At 41.9% G+C, this 17,133-nt stretch overlaps 1 protein-coding gene across 3 annotated transcripts in view; it reads right to left on the bottom strand.

Annotated features, from left to right (window-relative positions):
* Positions 1 to 5,939: 5,939 nt before the first annotated feature.
* SLC26A11 (solute carrier family 26 member 11) overlaps positions 5,940 to 17,133 on the bottom strand; it is a 90,714-nt gene continuing 79,520 nt past the window's right edge. For 2 of the 3 annotated variants that reach the window (XM_068115832.2, XM_068115829.2), the window contains exons 12-17: positions 13,156 to 13,296; positions 9,537 to 9,664; positions 7,432 to 7,534; positions 7,070 to 7,203; positions 6,839 to 6,926; positions 5,940 to 6,626 (exon numbers count right to left, since the gene is read on the bottom strand). In XM_068115832.2, coding sequence (XP_067971933.2) covers positions 6,580 to 6,626; positions 6,839 to 6,926; positions 7,070 to 7,203; positions 7,432 to 7,534; positions 9,537 to 9,664; positions 13,156 to 13,296 — 641 coding nt within the window. In that variant the 3' untranslated portion in view covers positions 5,940 to 6,579. The remainder of the gene's footprint in view (positions 6,627 to 6,838; positions 6,927 to 7,069; positions 7,204 to 7,431; positions 7,535 to 9,536; positions 9,665 to 13,155; positions 13,297 to 17,133) is intronic. The other variant, XM_068115834.2, reaches the window with a different exon arrangement.

Below are 17,133 nucleotides of genomic sequence, written 5' to 3' on the forward strand. Positions count from 1 at the left end.
GCAGTCTGCAGCCTCCTCACTCTCTGAAGACTTGGACAAAATCACAGACTTGTCAAACAAGTGGAACATGTCTTTCAATCCTGACAAATCTCACACTCTTACTATGTCTCTCCAAAAAGATCGACTGGACAACCCTCCCATCTACTTTCTCATCAATCCTCTCCAAGAAGTTCTGTCGCTCAAGCTTTTGGGTCTCACTATCTGCCATGATCTTTCTTGGGAAAACCACATTTCCAAGCTGGCCTCCAAAGCCAGTCGCCGACTGGGCATCCTCCGTCGTGCGAAGTCCTTCCTCGGCACACCTGAGCTCCTCACCACATACAAGGCTTTCATCCGCAGCTCAATGGATTTCTGTTCTCCCCTATGGGCCGGTGCTCCTGCCTCACACCTAGCTCGGCTTCACGCTGTTGAAACCAAAGCTTTCAGAATTATTGGAATCTCCCGCGATGAAGCTATCTCTGAGGGCCTTTCACTCACTCACCGCAGGCAGGTAGGTGGTCTTTCTGTCTTCTACCGACTCCTCTCCGGCCTTACACCCCCAGCTCTCTCTGTGCTCTGTCCCCCAAATATTCGTACAGGTCGCACAAGATCTGCCAGCAACCCTCTGATGGTTAAACTGCCGAAATCTCGGCTCTCTGCTCACCTTCACTCTTTCATTCCTCTTTTCTCCCACCTCTGGAACAAACTCCCTCACTCCCTTCAATCCCACTCCTCCCTCCAGGTCTTTAAAACAGCTGTTCACCACCATCTTTTATCTTCCCCCATCCAAAACCTTGATCTTTTCTACCCCCGCTAATTCACCCCAGATCCACCTTGTTTGAAATTCCAACTTCTTTCCTGGAAGTCCTGGCAGTGTCCATATGTTTTATACCTCTCCCACCCCCCCCCCCCTTCCCATGCCCCCCCCCAAAGCCCTCGCCCTCTCTCAGATCTCTCGATGTCTCCATGTCTCTCGGTCCCTGCTCTCAAATGTTGTGTTTGTGTCCTTCCCCCTCTCTCCCCATCTTGTCTACCACTCCCGATGTTATATGTTTTATGTGTCGGTTTGTCTTTCTGTGTGATTAGTGTTCTCTCTTTCACGAGCCTCGATCTTGTATTCAAAAAAAAATAAAAAAAATTAAAAATTGCGTATCCATTATATTGCCCTCATTTCAACTATGTTAATGTTTATTTTTCGCTTGAGCAACGCTGGGTACTCCAGCTATAAAACACTGATATACTTTACTCGGGATACAAATACAACTCTATCTGGGGGGTAACATAGGCTATGTGGCCGAGGCCTCATGCGGGGGGGGGGGGGGGGGGGGGGGGAAAGGGCATAAATTTTCTATGTAAATGTGTACCGTGTAGCGACACCTGGTGATGGTGGTAGAGGGTATTACAATTTCCTTTTTTTACCTGGGCAACACTGAGGTTAAAGCACTCTTTGCATGGGTAAATTTTTCCTCCTCCCCCCCCCACCCCCCCACCCCCTTGACCTGATGATGCCCCAATAAAGGCTTCCGGGGCACTCGCTGCCAACCATTGGAGCACCAACGGCCTGAACACAAGAGGGTATTCCTCAAGTTGCATGCTCAGTCAGGTCGCCCAGATAGCACAGATGGTAGAGCACTGGTATGGTTTTCCAGAGGACCTGGGTTCGATTCCTTGTCTGGGAATGTAATTTTCCCCACATATATCAATTTAATTATTTAATCCTGTTTGATGTGTGTTTCATATATCAATAGATGTCGATCTGTGTTTATTAGCGGCTTGGGTTAGTCACAAATAAACAATTTGCAGTATGTTGTGCTGATGAGCCCATAATGAGGGCGAAATCTAGATCGACATCTCTGCCTTTGTCTATTTGTGACCATAGCGCTTTAATCTCAGTCTGCAAAGACTTGAGTACCACAAAGTTACCTCCTAGTTTGGAGGTGATGTGTTGGTATAATTTATGCACGTGACGTTAGCGTCATGTCATAGGGTCAGTGTGCTTCTTTGGTTAAATTGAATATTCCTGACTGCAAACCTCCTAACTGTTGGTGAGCAGGGCAGAACAATGCGTTCGTGTGGCAGACGACACTTGTTGCTAACAGGTTGTGCAGCAATTGCTGAGGTGGGACTCAATCTTTGCCTTGCTTCTCAAGTTAGGGGGTTCGATCTGTATATATATATATATATGGGTCAGAATTTTGAACGAGGTACATTTGGGCCTCCCAGGGGTTAAAAAAATTTTTGGAATAGCTATAAATCACCTTGATATCCTTAATGCCCTAAGCCTGGGCTATCAAACGCAGCCAAACTGACACCGAACGGCCCAGAGGTTCCGTTTTTATTCATGGTCAAAGTTTCCCTTCCTTGTTAGCATAACGTAAGAGACCAAAATAAGATATATGAATTCCTTCCTCTTCTTCCCGAAGATGCTGTTTCGGCTAGTTTTTCATACTTAACGCACCAGGAGCGTCCCGATCTTTTGAAATGGCATAGAATTCAAGCTAATGTGATGGTCTGATGGTATATTTCACTTCGATATGCACTTACCTGGCTTACAGGGAGCATAACGTGCATAACGTAAGAGACCGTTATGGTTTCTAAATTCACACTCAAGCTTGTTGTGTCTCAGAGAAACAAAGGAGGTCAATGATTTTTACAGAGTTAATACATACGTATAAGTGCTGTTTGTTGCGCCCTAAAGAAGAACTATGGAACACCCTGATATGTGTAAAACAGGGCTTATATAAATATCTCTTACGTTACGGTTCATCTGCTTCATCCTATTTGAGGAGGAACTGTGACTCAGGAACTGACATGAGTAACACAAAAACACATTCAGTAGAGTAGCTTTATAGATCTACTTTTATTCCAGCTGTGAAAAGTATCTGAAAAAGGCTTTTATAATGAATGCATGGCTTTGAAGGGTAACGAAATACTAAAAAAATGCCCTTTTTCACCATTTTTTGAGGTTCAGAGGCTTATAACATGTAGATAATTGATAAAAAAAAGTATATAAAACTATACATTTTCTGAAAGCCGTGATTGTGTTCTACAAGATGACACCTAAATGTACTAATTCAGAACATTTGGGACAAAGTTATATAGGTTTAAAGCAATCAATGTGTGTTTTTTGGGATTTGTACCTCGTTCAAAATTCTGACACATATATATATATATATATATATATATATATATATATATATATATATATATATATATATATATATATATATATATATATTTATTTATTTATTTATTTATATATATATTGTTACGGACCGCGGATAAGATGTTGTTTTGCCGAGCGGGATGGCGCCGTGGCCGAACAGTTCCCCCGACTAACCCGATTCCTGGACGTTGACCAAAATCGCGCCACAGGTATTCAATTTGGAAACCTCTAAAGCGACCGAATGCAAAGAGGAAGAAGAAGACGTACAGAAGAGTAACAGGATTTATTATTTACATACACTAAGCAAAAGGAGCAGTCAAGGTTATATACAGGGAAAATGGAAAAAGCAGGTGACACAGTGAAAATACTAGCTTAACTATACAAGCTTAATTAACCCTGGGACAAGACAAACAAAACAAACTCACGTACACAAGAAGGATGGAATGGCAGGAATGGATGCTGGAAGGAGGAATGGGAAGGTTCAGCTGGGGCAGATGGTTCGGGTTTGATCCCGCACGGGACGTCGGCTGGACCTCGACGGCCACCGATGCCACCGCTATCTGGTTCCCGCGGGGTAACGGGTTGAAGCTGCCTGGTGGAGTCAACGCTGCTGGTGGAGCCAAAGCTGCTTCTCTGGCTCACCTCAGGACGCGTCTGCCGTCTCTGGCGCAACTCTTTCTTGGACCCTTTTTGCACAACTCTGTCTTGGTACCTTTTGCGCAACGCTTGTCATTCACCTCTCTTTGGCGAAACTCTTGTAATAGACCTTTGGCGCAACTCTTATAATTGACTTCTCATGCAACTCTTGTAATTGACCTCGAACCTTCTCTCTCTCTCCTCTCTCTCTCTTAGTCCAACAACTTCTTCTCCGCTTTTTTGCGCAACGGCGTCCGCGCGCGCTTATATAACGCCTCGGGCGATCAAGCCGCCGGCCTTCAGGACACGCCCATCGGTGAGCTCGCTTCGGCCCTGATTGGTGGGCACAGGCCCTCTGACTCCACCCTTGATGACGATGGGCGGGCACGCCCTTCTTCCCCGAGCTGACCATGCCGTAATGGCGGCAATTGCAGTTGGCAGTAGAAGTTTTGGGAATGGGAATGAAAGGGGATCTATCTATTTGAATTCGGTGCAATGGAGTATTAAGTTAATGGAAGACAAGGCCTTACCCTAATACACATAATAAGGAAATAACTGTCAACAAGGGGGGAAATCTATGATTGGCTAACGTGTGGTGTTTATGAACTAATTACGGGATGCACTTTGACCTTTATACATAACTGGAGTAAGGAGGGCGATATTTTAACAACAATTTACACAATAACAACAAAAAAAACAAACCATTCTCATATCCACAACAATATATATATATATATATATATATATATATATATATATATATATATATATATATATATATATATATATATATATATATTTAGTGGTCCCGTTCAACCAATGACCGAACACTATGACGTCACCACCATGACGTCTGCACTGTGGAACTGAACATACGATGCTTACCTAAAATGGGGGAACTGAACGTAAAAAGTGCTATTGTTCTACAATGGTAAAACATATATGGATAGAAATACCAAGAAATTAAAGATGACCTTCTGTACTCTTGCCTCATATTTATCTTTTGATCTCAAATTAAAATTTCTTGAGTATGTAGCAATAATTCCAATACTTATGGAGGGCATTGTATATATATATCCTCTCGGATGTTCAGGAAACCCCATCTTCCTTTTTATAGACGACTCCACAATGGGTATCCCTGACCCCACTGATAAGAAGGCAGGAGCTGAATCACTCCGCCGATCTGGAATTGATTAGATGTTGGTCTGATAAATGGAACATATTCTTCAATCCTGGAGAATCTCACCCTGTCGCCCTGGAAGGATCAGCAAATTAACCCACCTGGCTGGTGGGTCAGTTCTGTATCTTAAATTTCTAGGCATCTGCATCATCCATGGCCTCCAATTTGTCAACAGAGCAAAATTGGCCTAAAAAAACCAGCCATGGAGTGGGCATCCTCCATTGTTTGGAGTCTTTCCTGGAAAAGTTAGTACTTCCCACAGCCTACAAAGCCTCTGTCGATACCTCAATGGAGTATTGCTCTCCCCAAAGGGATGTCCCCAAGCAACAGATGTCTCTCGTGGATTTCGTACAATATAAAACTCTCAAAATTCTTGGCATCTACCATGATGCTGCTGAAGCTGTATGATGGCATGCTGCTGCTTCCTGTCACATTCCTGGAAGGTCAGTGGCCTCTATCCTTTTTTTTTTTTTTTTTTTTTTTTTTTTTTACAAATTGACTCTCAATCAGGCTAGTTCCTTCAGCCCTCTCAGCCTTCCGACCATCCCCAACATCTATAGGATGCATGTATTCTTTCAGTAACCCCCCACTGGTCAAACTCCCAAAATGCAGGCTAACTGCATGCCTAAACCCTTTTGTTTCTCACTTCTACAGTTTATGGAATCGCCTTTCTCAGGCTGTTCAATCCCATTCCTCTTCCTCACGACTTCAAGCAGTCAAGGCACTACCATCTCATGTCACCTCCCCTCACACTACCCCCCCCCCCCCCCCATCCTTACGTACAATAGTTTGTGCCCTCATTGACACTGCCTAGCCTCCTCTTACTTGCAGGACTCTGTTCCAGTTCATTAATTCCCTTAATTATAGTGTAATATCAATTAATGAATACCTTCCATCACCCTGCTCTGCTAGGGGTCTCAATCTTGTAAGAAGCACAAGAGAAGAATAAGAAGAGTAATTGAGAGCATGTAACACATGGAATTTTGAAGAGTGTATGTTGCAGTTATGATTTTTTACTAGTAAGTTTAGTGTACTCATCAAGCACAGCATAATGTAACAAAAAGTGCATAGTGATGGATTAAACTGCTATGTTTAAAAATGAACGTTAAGAACTTTGTGTAAGTGTTCTGGAACAGCTGGAATTGAGTAAAACTAAAAACGACATATCACCAATGTACAGTTGAAGAATAAGATACAAGATTCAAAATCCACTAATCTGCATTGACTCACACCAAATCTCCATATGGATTTAAACATCTACCTGAAGCAAAACCATGATACAAATTCAATAAAGCTATCATAGTACAAAAGAGATTCTCCAAACACAGTACTGGTCATTTTATCATTTTCTTTAGTCCGCACAAGGACACGAGCACTCTACCATGTTTTGACTACAGCCATGACGTACAGCTTCTAATCATGAAGGAGGAATGCTCACCATCAAAGTCGTGTCTTGAATCAAGTAAAAACGAAGAGGTTTCTAAGAATCTAAAGAAATCTAAAGTTTCTTTCTGAGCCTAAAAACATGTGCTAGAGCCAAGTTCATAGGAACCTCGTACTTGAGATTCATTCTGGTCCAAAACACTTGGATGAGGAATTAATCCCGGCCATGGTGTATTTAATTCCCGTTGTGCATTTCACGATGATACTCAGTGTCTTGAGATCCTGGGGAAAGGTGCAATGGAAGTCGACCAATCGTAGAATCATTTTATTGCGGTGGACGTTATGTGTTTCATTAAGATTTCGAAGGAAATTATTGAAGGTTGAGCGAGAGAGATAAACAGTGAGACAGATTACATTTACTTAAACAAACCAGAATTTTTGGGGGACTTTTGTTGTTGGTGACATTATGAAAAGGCTAAAGGAGAGTTGCTTACCCAACATCCAGTTCAGAGCTTGCTCAACGCTCTCAAAGTGCTTCAACTCAGGCAGATTGGCACGAAGGAGGACCTCCAGCACATCAGCCTGTAGCGCAGCAGGAATGCGAGATGAGTTTACAGCAAAGCAGAGAAACAGCAACTCGAGATGTGAGGCACATTGACACAAACTTGATCATGCTGTTGTGGGAGAGGAATGACAGTGAGGTTAATGGTGCAGGGAATGCCTACGTGGAGTGCGACGAATGCCAGGCGCAGGCGCTGGGCCTGTAGGGCAGCTTGCAGCTCACGAAGAGCGACCACTGCAGTATAATCGAGGCTTGAAAGCCAAGAGCAGTCAAGGATAACTGACAACTGTGGCTCCACTGTCACCATGCATGCAGAACAGGAATGGAAAGAAACAGAAACCACACTGCCATCGATTATTGCATTGTTTGCTGGACACTGTTTCTTAACCAGTCATAAATTGTGCTTCAATCGTTGTTAGTAAAGTATTCAATTTGCAGATATTTTTTAACAATGATGTACAGCTGGAGCAAACACATTTTGCATCGAAGTAATTTTCATGCTTTGATTGAATTCTCTGATTGTACCTTGTAGGATTTTTGATTGCAACACCTCCTGAAAGCTCTCTGCACCAAGAAAGAGCAGAGCACCCCTGGGCTGCAGAACTACAACAGGTCCTGTGTAATGCACCTGAGTGGGTCATTGGGAATATAGTGAGCTGGGTTAGCCAGGGAGCTCTTATTCTGAGACAAATTGCTTATGTGCTGATCACTGCACAGCAGACTTGTCAATAAGTCACTAGAGCCAAGTATCAAGTCCCTAGGGTCGTCTCAAGTCTTTGAGAGTAAGTCTCAAATAAGTCTCAAGTCCTTGAAGACAAGTCTCAATTCTAAAAATTCTTAAATATTAGCTATTCTTTTAATTTAATTATACAGCTTATCCTATGCAAAGATGTGTGAAAATATCATTTCTGAACTTCATACTTTCTATATAATTTGCAATAATTTAGTTACAGCTATGGACGAGTGTGTTCACGTGCTCTTTGAGCTGGAGCCGGCCATTGGCTTAGTTACCCCTTTCATGATAGAGCACTTCAGCTAGGCAGGTCGAGGAGAGCCTTTAATTTTCTTTAATTTGAATTTAAATTTTTTAACTTTAATTGTGTTTGTGTCCTTCCCCCTCTTTCCCCATCTTGTCTACCGCTCCCCTTATTTTGTGTTTTATGTGTCGGTTTGACTTTTTGTGTGATTAATGTTAGCTCTTTCACGAGCCTCGATCTTATATACTATTTTTTTTTTTTAACAAGAATGGTAAAATAAGCCTACTTCTCCAGGTGAGTTTTCATGTGATGAATGAAATTTGACGTCGTCGAAGAACCATTACATAATTCTGTTACTTTTCAGGCAAACAGCTTCTTTTTGTTGTCAAATTCTCAAAATTTTAAAAATCTGAACAAGATCGCTTTGGAGCATTTGTCGCCATAATGAATGGATTGAAACCACACTTGTGCAGCCTATAAGCAGGTCTCATGATCAGCCGTCAGCATATGCGTGCAAGGAAGGAATGAGTAAGGATATTTTAATAATTTACTCCAATTATTGAATAACTTCTTTAAATTAAAATAAATGAAATGAATAACTTTAATTATTGTCTTTTGAGACACATTTTTGTGACTTCCTATGAAAAAAAGATAAATTGTGACATCATTTACAATTATTGACGAATTCGAAATAATCAAAGTCAACTGACATATTTCAGTCGTCACAAAATATTTTTATACATAAGGTTTTACTCGAGTACTTCTTGTTATTCCCTTTTCCAGTAGTTATTGGAGTTGACTTTTCTATACATTATACATTAAGAAACTAACCCTAAATGTATTCAACAATCAAGTTCCCTTGTAAATAAGGCCAATTGGTTCAAGGTAAAAAGGTGGTACGTCTTGTTAATGTTGGGCTTGCAGTCACCACACTCAGACAGGCCGTGGAAAGTAAGGAACGGTATACGACCTGACGTCTGTGAGCGCTGCACATGTACACAGCAGATGTCATCATTAATCAAACCGTACATGCCCACGACTGAAAATCCTTGACCAATTATTGTGGATGGAGGTTATGTTTTCACCGCTGTCTGTCTGTGAGCAGGATATCTCAAAAGGTTATGCATGGATTCAGACGAAATTTGGTGGACAGGTTAGGCGTGTGACGAGGACAAATTGATTCGATGTTGATGAAGATATGGATCTGCATCCGGATACGATAATTATTTTAATGTGAAAGTGATTCTTCATCATTGAGAGATAGGGCCAAAAACTATATATAGCACGATATCTCAAAACGTAGAGGGGTTATGGCCAAACCTGGTGGATCAGTTGGTTAGGTGACAAGAACAAGCCAATTGGATTTTAGTTAAGGTCCGGATGCTGATCCGGCCCATCATTGGGATACAAAACCTTAACTGTTCAGCCTGGCGGAGGTATACGCTCTCCTGAGTGATGTTGTAGTTTTAAACTGTTTTCATTAAATGTTTATTTAACAATTATTTTCCGAACATTGTCAGCAAGTCATTAAGCTCAAGTCATTCACAAGTCCCAGACACCAAGTCCCAAGTCGAGCCTCAAGTCAGTTTAGTGAAGTTGCAAAATGTGTGCGACCTGCATCACTAACTCCACTGGACAGTTGGCTTCACTTACCAGCACAATAGGCCGTGTGAGTGGGTAAAGGGCAATTATGAGGGACATGGCAACACCAGCCAGGATACCGATCTGCATCTCATAAAAGCATAGGCCAAAGGTCAGCATAAAGGGTAGCATATTCAATTCTGTGGTATGACACGGGGAAGGTAGAGGGGGGAGGGGGCAGAGGAGTACATATGACAGTCAGAAAAATCAATCTGGCCAGTACAATTTGTTTAGAAGTATGGACGGATTTTAAAAAAAACATATTAAAGGACTCGTCATTAAAGTATTACAGAACTAACACTTCAACTTTCTGTACATGGGAGAGATTGTGCTCTTTATGTCACAAAGTTTAGCATATTTGAAAGAAAGGAGAACGACTCTCTGGCGAGTCCTCACTCGTAACTGCATATTCCATCAGGATTCAATTATAATCTGCCCAGCTGGTTGCTTCATTGCTGAGGTGCAGTTGCGCTGCTGATGCAGTGCCCTAGCACATTAGGGCAGCAATTTAGCCAGGGTGTCGGCTTTGTGATGCCTACATCTTGTGACGAAATAAAATGTGGGATCTTTCATGTCATATCTAATTCCGTTATCCCATCTAGTTCAGATTTGACCGTTCCGAAAAAGATACGTCTATAATCTACCAAAGAATGCTGGGAGGTGGGTCCCCAGCCCAACCACCTTACGGATGGCAGACTCACCGATGTAACACCCTGTCTGCAAAGCACAAGTTTGACAGTTTACAGTCAGGAAATCGGGAAACACACAGCCAGGACAGCTGAAAGGCAAGTGCACGATCTCTGTACCATCCTGTCAGACTGCCTAGTGAGGATGTGCCACGATTGGTTGAGCAGTAGGAGGCAGCTCGGACTTGAAAATCTCAAATTTTTCCCTTTGTTTCTTTAAATCAAATTCGACTTAACTGTAATATGCAAAATCTCATTTGTCTTTTCAAATTAATCTTAAGGAAAGGCAACTGCTTTTCGCATATGTGTATGCCAATAATGGAAGGGGAAGAAAGAAAGTCTATAATAAAGAAAAAAAGAAGATGAAATAAGAAAAAGGGAAAGGGAGCAGGGGAGCATGTCTGACGTTCATAGCCATGGGTCAAAAATTCCACCAATTTTACGTCAATTGCAAATATTCCTTTAACTGGTTGAGAGTTATATAGTGAGTACACAATGCACCATATTTACAAACAAACTTAGAATTACCTCTTAGTAATAATACAAGTTCCTTTACAAAGAACTTCAATGCAGGTGGTGGCTATTCGGCCCATCTAGCCTGTGCAATGGTTGTTTGGAGGTTGCCAGCCCATGGTTGTTTGTCCGTGCTCTATCCTATTTAAATGCTCAGCATCACACAAGGAAGCAGCAAGTACCATGTTTAAAGTCTTTGGTACGACTCGATTGTGATTTGAACTGCAGACCTCCCAGACTCAGAGCAGACGCTCTAACCATTACGCTGCAGACTCTGGTAAATGGCATAAAATAGCAAAATAAGTAAGGAATGCCTAAAGAACCACGTCATTGACCAATGCTCTATAGATCAGCAATTCAAAATGGTTGGTACTGGCAAAAGGAAACTAGGTGAATATTTAACTGAATAATATTCACAATGCCATATTCAAACGTCTAAATCAACTAGAGAGGTTCCAGGGAACCTGAACTCAACTGGTCTCTATCAATATGGTTAGAATATGCATAATAGAACCACAAACGATACAGTTTATATGTGATAAAAAATATATGACAAAAATTGATTTTTCAATATGGCCGCCCTGCCGCGCCCATTTTTTGGCGTGCAACGCCCAAATGCAATCCCAAACTAGTTTATGTCTTAAAGATGCTGCATAACAAGTTTCATCAAATTCTATCAATATTTGTTGATCCTGGTTCACCAACAGCCAACACCATTCACCAACAGCCTGGTGTTGGCTTAGCGGTTAGGGTGCCGGTTTGGGATCCTAGGATCCTGGGTTAGAATCCCGGTCGATCGCTGAATTAACGCCAGGGGGGTTGACTCGGCCTGTCATCCTTCTGAGGTCGGCAAATTGAGTACCAGCTTGCTGGGATGAATGATCAAGGTGTGTAACCCGGTTTAGAATAGGTACACCGTATCCCTGCGCATCGTAAGAGCGTGACCAAGGGTTGGCGTCAGGAAGGGTATCCGGCCATAAAAACATTGCCTCAAACAGGGAACCATGATTGTCATGGGGCCCGCAAGGCTAACGCCCGCTCTAGCGGGGAAAATGGCCTTAAAACGATCATTCATTCATATATGCATTTGTGACTTTTCGAGCGTAGACGTCGAATTGTTTACAGACGACAGACAGACAGACAGACAGATGACGGACAATGGGTGTCGACAAAAACTCAGCTGTACATAGTCCAGTTGAGTTAACAATAGCATAGTCCTTGATCAGCCTCCTTTATAGGAAATGAGAGTCCATCGTTGTCAATGACCAGGTAAATACAGTACCAAGTCTGTTTGTTATGTCATGTGGCCGGTTCTCAACTTCAAAATAAATTGTTACCCGAATGAAAAAAAAATCAATTCTGTATTGACATTTGCTTGCTGTGTTAGCAGAAAAATAGCTACGATTACTTTTGAATTGGGTTTATTACTCTTTATTACTTCTTATTGTTTGCTGTGTTCGGTAGAAATAAGATTTGCTTGCTGTGTTAGTAGGGAAATAGCTACGATTACTTTTGGATCGGTTTGATTACTCTCTATTACCCTTTATTGGTTTCCGTGATCGGTCGACATTGGACGTTTGATGCATCATTGAATTAAATGTGTGGGTAATTTATCAGGTCCAAGCTTGAAAACAATTGTTTAACCATCGTCAAAGCATAGTTTTGATAACAATTGGTTGACCTGACAGGTAAGAACTCGCACCCTTCTACTCCAGCATGAGATTGCACAATGAGAGGTGCACATAAAAATGGTGGAAACTTTCATCACACCCACGTCTCCCTTTCCCTTCTAATATCGTTTCATTTTTATATTCCCCCCTCCATCCTTTGCACAAATGTGATCAACGGATGGCATGTTATACCCCGTAATCTTGGTTTTACTTCTCTTGAAGACGATATAAATATTACGACAGTGCCTGTCCGTTTCTTATCTCATAATCACAAAACGTTGGCGGCATAATTAACAGTCTTACAATTCGAAACTTTTATTACGTCATCTAAATTTACTTCCATCTTTTATTTTCCATTCAGCTCAGTCGAAAGCAGACTTTGAACAAAGTGCTTGCCATGCCGGATGAGACAGAATTCTGGTGGGTGAGGCTTCTGGCCCAACAGTTATAAGGTTGTTGCTGTTGCCATTTATTCTGCTCATCATGAGATTGTTGTTGTGGTTCTTGTTGTTCTAGGGCCCTCCCATTCTATCAAATGATATTTTATAAATACAAACATCTATGGCGTAAAACCCTCAAGCATGACAGACTCTATCAAGGATTGAGCGATTGTATTATAGGAATTTAGAAAATGAACCTCAGTACTCTTAGAAATTCCAACGCAATCCCAAAATATCTGTTGCAGTAAAAGTGCATCCTTCTTTTCTCTGAAAGCAAACTCATCCATTTCCAAAATACCATCATAAGATCAGTGGGTCATACTTTTAACTCTCCACAGGTCTCGAATAAAAAAGATGTCGAACACCGGGGCAACGGCGCAAATGATGATGGAGGCAAGGGCAGCGCGAGGTATGTAATAGAAACAGGGCGTGAGGCACTGCAACGATAGCAGAACCAACACACCTGCGGACACACACAAAAGGAAAAAAAAAATTCATCACCGTTTTCACATTAATCATGGTTCTTTACATTAGTTTCCTCTCTAGAATTCATCACCCTTTTTATTTTTACCTTAAAGCTACAGTGAACATGTGTGCGCATACACACACACACACACACACACACACACACACACACACACACACACACACACACACACACACACGCGCGCACACACGCGCACACACACACACACACACACGGATAGTTATTCCAGAGGAAGGCAGGAAGGGGAGTTCTAACAAGAGGAGAGTGGGGACGTTGATTATTATTTTACAGTTCAACTGATTTTGTTAAGATATAACTAATGTCCCTGCTCTCAAATGTTGTGTTTGTGTCCTTCCCCCTCTCTCCCCATTTTGTCTACCGCTCCCCTTATTACATGTTTTATGTGTTGGTTTGACTTTTTGCGTGATTAATGTTAACTCTTTCACGAGCCTAGATCTTGTATACAAAAAACAAACAAAAAAAAAAACATGATTTGAGGTTATCAAATGCAAACAAAAGAAATAAGATGGTTATTTTCCCAAAATAGAAAAAGAAAAAAATATTCCAAACAATTGATCCCATTATTTTGGATCTGCAATTCCGAATAGATTAGGTATATAAAAAAACCACCTTTAGAGGCCATTTTTCCCCGCAAAGCGGGGGTTGGCCTTTTTCGGGAACCGTGGTTGTTGTTGTTTTTCGGTCCCCTATTTGAAGCAATGTTTTACGGCCGGATGCCCTTCCTGACGCCAACCCTTTTTGCCGCCTTTAACGACAAACAGGGAATTACCAGTGAACTGGTACTCAATTAGCCGACCTCGGAAGGATGACAGGCTGAGTCAACCCCCCTGGCGTTAATTCAGCGATCGACCGGGATTCGAACCCAGGATCCTTGGTTTTATCCTAAGCCGGCACCGTAGCCGCGAGCCCAACAGGGAATACTGTATACAATACAACAGGCCCAACAACAGAATAGATTAGGAATACTGTACTTTATTTGGTTGCCATTAATGGGAATCAAAATGAGGAACCCAACCCTGCCCGTCGTCTCATATACCGAACTGTTCCACAGTGTGTCAGTTCTGGTGAAGCAGTGCCAAGGCAAAGAATACACTAGGTGGTTTGCATTTGCCTGCCCAGCCAAGTTGTAATTCGAAAATGAACACACACCGGGGAGGGCAATGCAACAAGGCCTTACCCACCCAGTTATGAACCTAAACAAGTATGAGCCTATTTCAGTCGATTGTAGAATGAAGGCCTTGCCCAACTTTTGCTGAGGTGCATTTGGTATACTCACCATGTTTTCTGAATGCCGTTTGGCGGAGTGAGCAGCCAAGGGAACCAAACGCACACCAGTCAGCGGATCGGATAAAGAACCATCTTTAACCACCCTACCAAACAGCCACTCATCAATTTTAATCCCATGAAGTCAAATTGAAAGCTTAATTAGCTTCATTGCACACCCATTTATTACAACACCTCTCTGGCCAATTTAATTGCAGAGTTCTTGAACATTATTGATTGATGAAGAATGCTTATAATTGCAGCACTTAACACTCATTAAGCTGCCAGTACTAATCAAGATAACTGGCAAAATTAAACTTAATTCCACATATACTTGGCAAAGTTGAAGAGCAATAATCACATTTTGGTTCAAGAAAAAAAATGCACAAATCATTTGCATTTTCGAAGTCAAAGTCTACGGATAAATACATTTCAGCCGTCTAATAGCAAGCATCACTCATACTGTGAATTCCAAAAGATGGCATTTCAACAGTCCTAACTTTTGTCCATAATTTGTGCCATAAATTTCTATTGCTTAGCAAATCATTCAGAGGGAGAGAGCGTGTGTGTGTGTGTGTGTGTATGTGAGAGAGAGGGAGAGAGAGAGAGAGAGAGAGAGAGAGAGAGAGAAGACAATAAAGTATTTAACTAAAAGTAGATTGCATTAAATCCAGGTGATTTATAGTGTTCATGCAAGTGTGCTGAAGCAAGACACGTACAGTACCTCAAATGTGTAAAAAAAAAAAAAAAGGAAACATTTATATTCAGTTCTTGCAGGACTTGCAGCATGTAGTGTCACATGGCTCATAATGGCAATACAGCAGATGCAAAATCATGATCCGACTAAAAACTGGGTTCCCATCTTGAACCCTTGCTCATAATTGTAGGGGACTCAGATTCAAATTCTATATATCACATGTTTGTCCCTTGTCCAATAATATCCTTGTAATTGATGTCGACTAGTGTTTTTGTCCTGCATGTGAAGAGGTAAAAGCTCCAATAAAAGTCTGAGATGAATGTAAAAACTAGATATCTGTGATTACCCACGACTTATCCTTGGCCCATGATCCAACGATGGCCATGTTTTTTTCGGACCACCATGTGACTTTGACCTTCAACATTTAGGAATAGTGTGTAAATAGAGAAAATGTATCTCCATCTACAATGTATCCATAAAACCTAACATCATGAAAATTGGAGAGAATTATTGAAGTTATGATCAAAAAGCTCTTTTTGTTAATTAGGTCAGGATCCGAAAAAAGTAGGTCAAGGACACAAAACAAATATCAGACGTACAACTTCTGTGCAGGTCCACTATTATGATGAAAAAAATATCTTGGAAGGCCAAGCGGACTTTGAGATTCCGCATTAACAAAATTGAGCGAAGACCAAAAAAAATCGAGTTTTTGCTTGAAAAAGAAAACTTCAAAAAACAACGAGACTGTCATTCGACTTTGAACTTTAACCCGGAATGATAAAATGTAAGTTTATGGTAAATGAACCTTACTCTAGAGTCTAGACTATCTAGTGAGGGCAATTTCGTTCTGATCAGCCAAGCTTTGGTTGAGTTTTTGTAAAAATGTTAAAATGTCTATAATTGGATCATGACCTTAAAATTATGTTAAGGTCAAAAATAGGTCAACCTGCATGCTCTACACTGACATTATTGATGCAAACTTTAATTCCGAAAGTCCCAGCCTCTCTGAGATGCAGCTCGGATATTGATAGTTTGAAAATTTGGAGTGCACAGGAGGAAACTTACATATATAATATGTATATATATATATATATATATATATATATATATATATATATATATATATATATATATATATACACTGTTACGTGGTCCCCTCGGTGAATACCTGGTCTCGGTGACCCCCGGACCGTGAGAGGAACTTCGCCAGAAAGCTGTATTATATATGCGCTTTCGCCACGCAATCCATATGAATTTCACCCAAGAGACAACTGACGTTCAAGGATATATTTCAATGGGAATGACCATACAATTGCAATGACACAACCACGGAGATTTTCCCCGAGCAATCAACCATATACAACCATCAACAATTCCCAATTCACAAGCACTTTCCTATGAGTAAGATGGCCATCTTATATACGTGTGTCCCGGTGAGTACTCACGACACCCTTTTGGTCTCGGTCCCGCACAATGTCTCTGGGCCCCTCCTGACCAAGATGATGGTCGCCGTCACCGCACTCGGGCGGTTGAACGAACCCCGGGTGGACGTGTTTCCACCAGGCAGGTATCGTACCAGGCACCGTGGCTGCAGCCCCTCGTGGCCACGCGAAGCGGATACGGTAAAGCAAGCCAAACCCCACGCCGCTTGCAAGGCGCGTTAGGCCCCAACGTGCGACCCGCACGCGTCTGTTTGGACGGTGCCGCGAACGAGGCCAGACGCGGGGTCGATGCACGGCCCCACGTCAACTTGCCGTCTCCACCGGGCAGGTACACGTCCCGGTAATTCCTCTCGCCAGACAGGCTTCGGATCGGAACGCCGCTTTTCCACG

Source organism: Myxine glutinosa, chromosome 5 (assembly GCF_964187855.1).
Source record: "Myxine glutinosa chromosome 5, kmMyxGlut1.1, whole genome shotgun sequence".
NCBI classification, from domain to species: Eukaryota; Metazoa; Chordata; class Myxini; order Myxiniformes; family Myxinidae; genus Myxine; species Myxine glutinosa.